At 38.1% G+C, this 9,739-nt stretch overlaps 1 protein-coding gene across 3 annotated transcripts in view; it reads right to left on the bottom strand.

Annotated features, from left to right (window-relative positions):
* The window catches only part of CDC42BPB (CDC42 binding protein kinase beta), a 166,900-nt gene that overhangs the window by 52,257 nt on the left and 104,904 nt on the right, over window positions 1–9,739 (bottom strand). For all 3 annotated transcript variants that reach the window (XM_019518528.1, XM_019518529.1, XM_019518530.1), the window contains exons 10-18: window positions 8,515–8,594; window positions 7,295–7,461; window positions 7,074–7,193; window positions 5,089–5,222; window positions 3,401–3,643; window positions 2,096–2,206; window positions 1,569–1,813; window positions 1,282–1,387; window positions 461–585 (exon numbers count right to left, since the gene is read on the bottom strand). In XM_019518528.1, coding sequence (XP_019374073.1) covers window positions 461–585; window positions 1,282–1,387; window positions 1,569–1,813; window positions 2,096–2,206; window positions 3,401–3,643; window positions 5,089–5,222; window positions 7,074–7,193; window positions 7,295–7,461; window positions 8,515–8,594 — 1,331 coding nt within the window. The remainder of the gene's footprint in view (window positions 1–460; window positions 586–1,281; window positions 1,388–1,568; window positions 1,814–2,095; window positions 2,207–3,400; window positions 3,644–5,088; window positions 5,223–7,073; window positions 7,194–7,294; window positions 7,462–8,514; window positions 8,595–9,739) is intronic.

Raw genomic sequence — 9,739 nt, 5'->3', positions numbered from 1 at the left:
AGGGGGGGGGGGGGGGGGGGGGGGGCCTGGGGCTAAGAGGAACTGAGCTTTCTGTAGGAGATGGAAGGCAGAAGGCAGAACCCTTGAAAAGATTCTGCATCATGTCCCAAGCTCTGAATATCCTTGCTGTTATCTCAAATGTATTGCCCACAAATTCCGGAGCAGAACACACAAATTAATTATTAAAATAATTAACTGTAAAGTTTGATGTAGCTAGGGCTAAACCCTCTCTGTCTTGAAGTTAAAAGTATATAGCTCTAATTTGCTAAAAATCACAATTCAATGAAAATAGTCTTACTATCTGCTCTCCTGGAAACTAAAAGGCAAAACAGACCACTGGTAATTACAAATGTGTATTTTTCCCTGATCTCGCAAATGTAGAGAAGACTTGGCTGCACTTGAGAGTTCCACCTATATTTCAAAAATTGAAAGATGTTGTCTGGCTCTGACTTGCACATACCACTGAATAATTTCTGCAATCTGAGCTTCCCAGTGGGCAACCGACTCTTTCTTCGCTGCTAGGTCTTGGAGCTCATCTTCTAGCTGCCTGTTTTGTGCTGTTAATTTATCCACAAAGGAACAAAGCTGAAATGAAAAATGAGCAGTTTCCACCTGAAATGTGTCATTTTCAGACTCATTTTGTTTTTGCAAATTCCATATACATAAACACTTTGGGCTATTAAAAGGTTCTGCCACATCACCCAAACGTTTGGAAAACACTGTCAGATTCTACAAGTGCAACATCTAGGTACTGCATGTTCAGTTGCCATTTCTGATTAGGGAACTGAACAGGTGAAAAGAACAGAGAGAGACAAGGAAAGCATCAACGACATTGCGTGTGATGCATATTTAATCTTTGGCAGCTAAGAAAATGGGAGGCTGTTGGGGGTCACTCCTGCCTCCGCCTTTCTTTCCCCTCTATTTTTTTTCCTGAGGGTCAGATGGAGAAGCAGGTAGCCCCAGTGAACTATTTTATACATAGTATTCCTCAATTTAGCATTGGGGGGCCCAACTCCTCATGTGGAAAAAATAAAGAAAAAGCTGATTTGCCCAGTTCAACTGTCATGGATCTGACCAGAATGACTCCTATTCAGGCAAACAAAAAAGGCTCCCTTTTAAAGAACACTTATGGTTTTTCTATGCTCAGTGAGCACTAGGGAGAATTATCACAACAGAAGAATGAATCAGAAGCAAATGAAATGCAAGGAAAGAACAGAATACTAGTTTTCAGGAAGAATACCCATACTTGGCTTCAAATAATGCCTATACTAATGGAATTACCCTTTCATTTTCAGTTGTCAGCTTTTTGTTATCTTCTAAGAGCATGCCTCTTTCCCGGTCATATTTCTCTTTTATTGTTCCTACAGCCTCCTCCATCTCACTGTGCCTGAGGAAAAGGAAAAAAAGAGCAAGAATTTACAACCTGATGGATCACTGGGAGTACTGAGGCAGGAATTTCAAGGGTGTGGAAGGGAGAGTTAAGTGTCCCACACCTCACTGACTACCTATGAAATGCAAAAAATACCACACAACTTTCCTAAGCCAACTGGCTGAATTCAGATCCTCACCTCTCTCGCTTTGCTTTCTCCAATTTATCTTTTAACATCATGATCTCTTTCTGAAGAGCTAGCTGATGGCTCTCTGAATCATGCACTTCCTTTTTCACGTTTTTTACTTCTAAGACATGAGATGCCTCTCTCCTGACTAGCTCCTCTTCATAAAATAAGATTTTCTTCTCAAGCTCCGACTTCATTTTAGAAAGCTCTTGTTGGTGTTCTAATGTGGCTCCTGCTGCCCGGCCTCCTTGCTTCACCTGCAAAAACAAAAGAGCATAAATTATCAGGAAAAATATGACAAGATTCTTTTAGCGTTGAAAGAATAGTTATGATTTAAGGCAAACAGACAATAGGCAAGAGATTAATAGCCATAACAACACTGTTTAGGGGAAAATAGTTTGATAAAAGTGAGTAGATTTAAGATTAGTAAATTTTATACAAATACTCTCCTCAGAGGAAGGACATGCAAATGTGCCACAAATGTTTATGGCTGGATAACCAAATTTATCACAAGTCTTGCATTATAAAAATAATGTAACCTTTAATGTTTCAAGCTCATTTTCCAGCTGCTTGGAGAAGAGCTCACTGTGCTCACGGAGCTTGCGTTCTTTTGATGCTTCTGCTACAACTTCTTCAAGTTGAGCTTCCAGCTAGGAATAAACAAAATATATGTCAGAAGTTGCTTTAAAGGCAAGCTAGACATAGCTATATCATTTCTTCTCCTCTCTTCTAAGACAGTTTTTGGGTCTTTGGAACCATCATTCATCCTTACTACCTTGAGTAAGGTATTGAGTGATGAATTTGCAAACACCAACACATATTATGAAGGCCTAGAGGAAAGCATCATGGATGAAAAAGTGGCAACATGTGGACACATTCTACATGCATAGGGCAAAAGAGAGAGCAGTCAACAACAATAGCAAGGCCCTTTGTGACTAATCTGCTCCTACTTCTCTTTTGTTAATGAGAGGTTGAGCACTGCCTCAGCTTGGCCCAGGATGCCAGTACCCACTGCACCTTTGTTAAATTTTCAAACAAGCATTGCCATACTTTTTGCAAGACTGCCACCCTCACTATGAAGAGAGTGACCAATAGTGTTTCAGCTGTTTCCTTGTATGGCCCCTCCTTTTCTGTAATCTCTCCTTGGGACTTTCTCCATTTCTTTCATTTTATTCTCCATTTGTACATATCCTGGTACAATGGGCTCCTAACCCATGATTATGGATTCCAGACACTACTTCAATAACCAATGAATAAAATGATAGCGATGTAGTATCAAAGGATAAAAATACAGCATTTCTTTAACCTACAGCCACTATAAATAGCTTAAAAATGACTAGCTAAAAAGGATAAGAAAAATAAACTCTGGTTTGCTTGCTTGTTTGTTGCCTGTCCAAACCACCTCTCCCGACAGCAACAGAAAGAAGAAAGCATTTACAGGGAAGGAAATTAGCAGGGGTAGTGAAAGCCCAACCTGCTCTCGCCTTTGATATATATTAGGATTTCAGTGCGATTGTATCTCTACATCTAAATTAACAAAACAGTTGATCAATTGAGTGTATAGCAAGAATATTTTTTTTACTGGATTACAAGTAATTAGAACTTCTAAAAAGAGAAGATAATCTCACTCCTTGATAAATTCCTAACATTTAGAGATGTGCTTAACATCTATTATGCAAACTGAAATATGATAATGGGCAAGAGGTGCCAGCCCAATTTATACAGCTTCACACAGATCCAGATTATAGTTAATGCTCCTGGCTTTTCTATTTTATTAATAAACATGATGCAACTTGAGAGTAAGCAGTGGCTGAAACATGCTATTAACTATTTTGCCAAACTACCTCTTTTCTGGCTTTCTCAGATTTACGAATTTCCTGTCGCATAGAATCAATTTTCTGCATGATCACTTCCACCTCTTCCTCTTTATCACGAAGCTGTCGGGAGACCTTCTGTTTCTGAGAGCGCAAGTCTACCATCCTTTCATTGAGCTCTGAGAACTCCTGCATGGCTAGCTTTCTTTGCTGATGAGCATCCTTCAACTCTTTTGATTGTGCCTTTAATCTTTCTGAAGCTTCCACAAGTTGCTGGTAAAAGGAGGAGGAAAAAAGTATTAAAAACTGGATTTTGCCTCTCCAAAGAAAAAGAGAACAGGATAAACTGACTTAAAAGTTCAACCACCTTATGAAACTTCCAAATAGCAGGTATACAAACTGCTGCTCCTAGTTGCAGTCAGATTTCAATGAAAAGAAACTAAAGAAAACCAAATCTCAGAATTAAACACGATACTGTTTTACATATAGCAATCCTCTGGGCTCAGCTTACTTATCCCCTCTCATACAATATAAATACATAAATTCAGGAAAAAAAAATCATATGCAACTTGGCTAATTTGAACTATACACTTCTGCCAAGTTTACTGAATTACAGTGCACTCACTAACCTACAAAGCAGATACTGAAGTCAAGAGTAGCAAAGCTGCTTAAGTCTGCTACTCACATCCTTCAGCAATAAGCTTTAACAATGGTTCAGAGAGAACATGTTTAATAGAAACTACCTGTGAGGCCAAAAACTCATTTTATACAGTAGAAACTTTAGGCATGCTGGCCTGTAGATCATTTCTGCTGAACAAATACGGCTACAAAACCTAGACGATGCTCAATATTAGTCATCTGACAACATATTGATTTTTGTCATGTCTGTGAAAATACAAAGTCACTTCAGTAAATTTTGTGAAGTGCTTAAGTTTAAGATAATAAAAGTTTGACTCGTCATGGGTTAAGTATAAATATTTTAAATTAAGACATTCAGCTTTAGAAAATTTGGAAGTTTTCAATTATAGGGATATAATATACTTAATATTGTATATTAAGTCTACTCAACTATTTAAAACAATTTAAGAATGCTTATTCTTTTGTTCCTTTATCAAAAAAGGGAAATTTGTTACAAAAAATAAGGAGGTTCAGTGATGAATGGTTATTAAGCTCAGTTAATTGGATTAAATGCTTTGTATATATGTTTTATTATGTCTGGAATTCACTTACCAGTCACAGATTTGTAAAACAGTGAAACTTGATCTGCTTTAGGAAGTGTTCTCCACCCCTCCCCCCCAAATAATTTCCATATTTCTGGAAAAGTAGTCTGCTTTAGCTTTGTAATTACACTATCCATTGGCCAGGGCAGTCTGGTCTCTCATTACATGGGTTTCTAACTTACTGGCATCAAAAGATGCTATGAATGCACCAAAAAAGGAAGAATGGACTAATGTGTTTAATACTAACAAAGAGCAGAAGTTTTTCTTAATTACCTGAATGCCAACCAATGGACAATACAGAATACTCATCTCCTTGGAGCTAGTATCCACCCTGCCACTCTATTTATCAGATGAATGGATGCATTAATGTACCAACATATTGAAGAGAAGGAAGAAAGTAGTAGTTTCAAACATTACTGTCATGCTCTTTTCTAGACAGTTCCATTCTTGAGTCATTTTAAGTAACCAGGGGGAAAGGTATACACTTAGGACCATTACCTTATGAAGGTCCTCCTTCTCCTGTTTTTGTATTCTGCACTGCTTTTCAAGTCCTTTTACTCTGTGTATGGAGTCTTCATGTTCTTGGCGAAGTACCACTGCATCTGCAAGGTGTCGTTCTAACTTACTGGAATCTGTACAGAAATTCAAACTAAGTTTGATTGCTCCCAAATTTGCACCAACAGCATGTGTAGCAATGCTGCTTGATCATCCCATTGTAAACCTTTTAACCATAGCACCTGAGCAGCACAAGTTTGAATACATAAGCCCTCCAATGCAAGATGGAGGCTTATTTCAGCAAGAGTGAGAAAATTATTTTACTTAACTTTTTTTGTCTAACTATATTTGGTCAGAGCTGAAATGTTTCATGGCAGCTTTGAAGTTGGGGGCCCAAAGGAGTTCTCATCACATCCTGGCTGTGATGGTACTAGCCTGAGACATGGAAAATGTAGGTTCAAGTCCCAGCCTGTCTGATTCAGGGGGCTCAAAGTGATCTGGGATTGAAAGACTCTAATCTACAACACAGAACAGGAATTTCACCTCTATTTTCCATAGGTCAGGCCACTGCCTTCGTCATCCACATTCTAATGTTTGCATGTACTTTCAAATAAAAAAAAAGTAAAAATCAAACTTCAAACTAAGTTTGAATCATCATTTCAATCCAATTCCTTTTTTTGTGGGTTTGTGCCACACCCACTAGACCATCATTCCCTTCAATACATTATTTAGGTAGGCCATTAGCAGGCAGAATTAATTTTTGGGGCACTGTCTGGGGAATCTGTCCTCTTACATATTCCTTCATATTAAAACTTGTTATCTGTCTTTATAATGTATCTGGTATTTGCTGTAAGCTACGTTAAACCTCTTTGGGGGAGAGCTGCACAAAAATTCCGCTGAGTAAAAGACCCTCATACTTCACAGCCATGTACACGCAGGGTACCATGCTCCAACTACGAGAGCAAAGCAAGTTCTGAAAGAACAACATTTAGAGATGGTCACGGATATTTTACTTCAATGTTGTGGAACAAGAGAAAGGCTTAGTTCTGACTATGATAAGGACATCTCCATGAATTATTTGCTTTGTATGAAGGAAAGTCAAGAGGATAGAAAATTTATGCTAATTGATTGTGTGCTAAATTAACAAGGACACAAATCCCCAGTGCCTGAAGGAGGGAAAAAAAGAAAGAGAGTTGAGGCTTGCGCAAAGAGGATGATGACAGGTTGATGTCTGTTGTTATTTGCAAGCGATACACAAAAACAAATGTGCACCTGTGGCTTCCTTTCACCTAAAAGTAAAAGCTAGTGTGTGAAGCTCTGCAAAATAAAGTGTTATTAATACTACAAGGCAGAAAGTTTACCTACTACTTAGTGAAAAGCTGCTCATACCCTCTTAGGGTTTTTAAAATCTGATTTCATGTTTTCTGGAAGGTGTTTACATGTACAAATGCAAACATGGTGGTCAAACTGCAGTCTTAATTTTCAGGCAAGACTGGAATAATTGCATTCCTTTCTTTGACACAGCTCAAGGAAATTGTAGGGAGTTACTTCACATTTATGATGAAGTATCAAATCAATTATTTTCAGTGTTTTCCTCAGCTGTAACTAAGGCCAGAAAAAAAACAAGTACTAAGAGAAGCAAGATCAAGAGAAAAGGATATCTTAGGGCTTTTATGAAAAGGATATATTCAAAAAATATCCTATTGAATGTATTTAGCCAATTTTTGTATTCTTGACTCCCTGGTGGAATATCTACCATCAGGCTAAGGAAGTTAAGGGGAAAGATAAGCATTTATTCAAGACACTAAAATATTGCTTAGTGGTAAGCAAGCCATAAAATATTTTTTCTTCGCCTTTGTGTTCATGAAGACTTTTTTTCTACTTACTCTGAATAAAATGCATATTGATAAACCCAGCATTCTGGCTACTAAGACTAATTACTTGTATGATTCAAGCCAGAACATTTGGCCTGGCTGGCAAGTACTTACCTGCTATTTTGTTCTTCAAGCGCTCGATTTCTTCATTTAACTTTTTGATTTCTTTATCACAGTTTGCATGTACTGTAACACGAGCTGGAGTATGAAGGGACTGCACAGTTTGTGTAGATTCTTAAGTTGAGGAAGAAAAAAAACCCATCAGGCAAACTACATGCATTCTGCTGCTTCCTCATAACTTGAACCATACATCCCAGGTACTTTACGTAACCAACCTTGCAGTTTTCTGTTCAAATCCTGTTTCTCTTGCTCCAGTTTTCGTATCCTCTTTTCATAAGCTTCTATTTGCGAGCTGTTCTCCAAGTCGCGTTGCACATCTTTATCTTTGGTCACTGCATTGGACTGCATTACACTTCTTAATGAGCCTCTGTCAGATAAACAGCTGCAAACAAAACACAAGTTATTTTCAGTGAGTACTTGCAACAACCTGTAGCAGTTCCTTGTATTTTTTGTTGAATTCTGCATCTGAAATGACTAAGCAATGCTTATTATCTCAGCGTAACTACCAAGGTTATGAAAAAGTATACAAGTCACCTTACATTTGGGAACCTGCATCATGTTGAAAAGAGCCTAATTCAAATTGTTTAAGTGATCTAGCTGCTTTTGAAAAGTTAACCCAATTGCAGCTTATCAATCTTAGCACTAAAATCCTTCAAAATATCTACTGCTAAGATGCAACAAACAAGAAATGCCAACAAGCTTGTGGCTGTTCAGAAAAACTCCATTAGGACAGAATTACTACCCATTTACAACTGTACATCAAGAGCTACTATACAGATTTTAATATGATCAGAACAAGCTATGTAAAACAGAAGCTTGAAGTGATCTAAATACTTTCCACTCATCCGCAAATATGCCTTTGATTTTCTTTAATGAAAATAAAGCTATTAACTGCAAAATAATATTAGTGTTCCTCTTCTTTAGCTTCACACTTTTAAAAGAGCTATCAAGCCAAAAATGCCCCATAAAGTGTTTTCCATGTTCATTTGAAACTGAATTGGATTTTACCAAGCAATAAATTAATCTGCTGGCTAACATGTATGGGCAGTAAGTTGTGTTTTTTTTAAAAAAAAAATAGTGAAATAAGCTATTATCAATGTGACAGTACCTATAAAAATATTATTTCATTTGTTTCTCAGAATGCACTATATTCTTGTATTCTTTTGCCATCTATTGCTACATATATTCGTACAATTATACAAGTACCCCAAAACGAAAAATGTGCCACTGTCTTACAGTTTATTTCAAGTACATGGAAAGAAACTAAATGTTAGCACTTAATACCTGTAACTTTAAAAAACGCAAAAGTTTAAATGTACTTTAAGAACAGCTATTTATCCACAGCCAGGTGGCTTTTAGAGTGCATGTGAAACAATAAACTTTGAGTTAGCCCCACTGCAGCCATGCATTTAACAAAGAACTTCCTTCTGCCTACCTGTCAGTTGTGTATGTAAACCCCACAAAGGGTAAATGTAATCCAGAGAACCCAGTATGAGAAGTTGGTGGCACCACTTCCTGCATAAAAAAGAACATATTTGAAAACGAAGAAAACAACAGACAAATGCTTTTGTTTGTGCCTTCATGGTCAGAGTAAGGATGGTCTGCGGAGTTTGTCTACCGATGCTTTCAGAAGAGTTAGAGTGCAATAATTCCTTGATTAATCTCCTGAGAACAATGTAACAAATATATAAGAAAGCCTCTTGTTATCCAAAACTTAATTTAGAAGAAACAATTAGTTTTGATGCATCTAAAATGTAATGCATTAGTAGGTTTTTTTTGATTTTTAAAGCCCACCATTATAATTAAAAGTAATGGGACACTAAACCAAATGACTGTAATAGTGCTTCCATCCTAGGTGTTGTAACAGGCAATCAATTAAAGCACAAATCCAGAACTCTCAGTTTAATCACTGCATACTTTGCCAAGACACAATCAGGAACATGCCATGTACCTTCCCTCTGCTCTTCCTAAGAAATTCATTCTTAGAAGCTAATAGGAGCCTGAAAATGTGGGAAGAAAGGAATTCCTATGCGGAGTTCCTCAGAACTTAAGATGAAAGGACCATTGCAACATGCTTTCAGGAGATATGGATGCTGTGACTACAGCTGCATAGAGGACAGGAATTGTTTTGTGAAAGGTTCTGATGTTTAGATTTGATCCAAATTTACAGGCAAACCAAAAAGTATGGAAATTTTCATGCAGGAAAAATTCTAAAAAATTGTTTGTTCTTCCGGTAGAAAAATTTACACGGAGATGCCTGAACAGGCATTCAGATGCTGAGCACCTGAAGAGCAGAGAGCCTGCCAGTGCCAGGGGGCCTCTGTGCATACACCTCAGTGTGCCCTGCAGACTTCCTCAGTCTGCCTCTAGACAGAATGGCAGCAGTGCACAGGGCAGCCCTAACTGGCTGGTTCCAACTGCTCAGAGTCAGCCTGTATTCTCCCTGCAGCACAATGTGGATTTGTGAAGGGGGCATGTTCTCTTCCCTACTCAGCTGGAGCAGCAGAGTCCAGTGAACAACACAATATCTTCTTGGGGCGGGGGCGGGGGCGGGGGCGGGCCAGGAAGGGGAGGGAAAAGGATGAGAGGGAGCAAAGCACTCCAGGAGCAGTGTGTCGTGGCTTCTCTCAGATGAGAACATGTACAGACAGACATTTTAT

The sequence above is a fragment of the Gavialis gangeticus genome, unplaced genomic scaffold (assembly GCF_001723915.1).
Source record: "Gavialis gangeticus isolate Ggan-Ray unplaced genomic scaffold, GavGan_comp1, whole genome shotgun sequence".
Classification (NCBI taxonomy): domain Eukaryota; kingdom Metazoa; phylum Chordata; order Crocodylia; family Gavialidae; genus Gavialis; species Gavialis gangeticus.
This window is presented reverse-complemented; position numbering and strand designations above follow the sequence as displayed.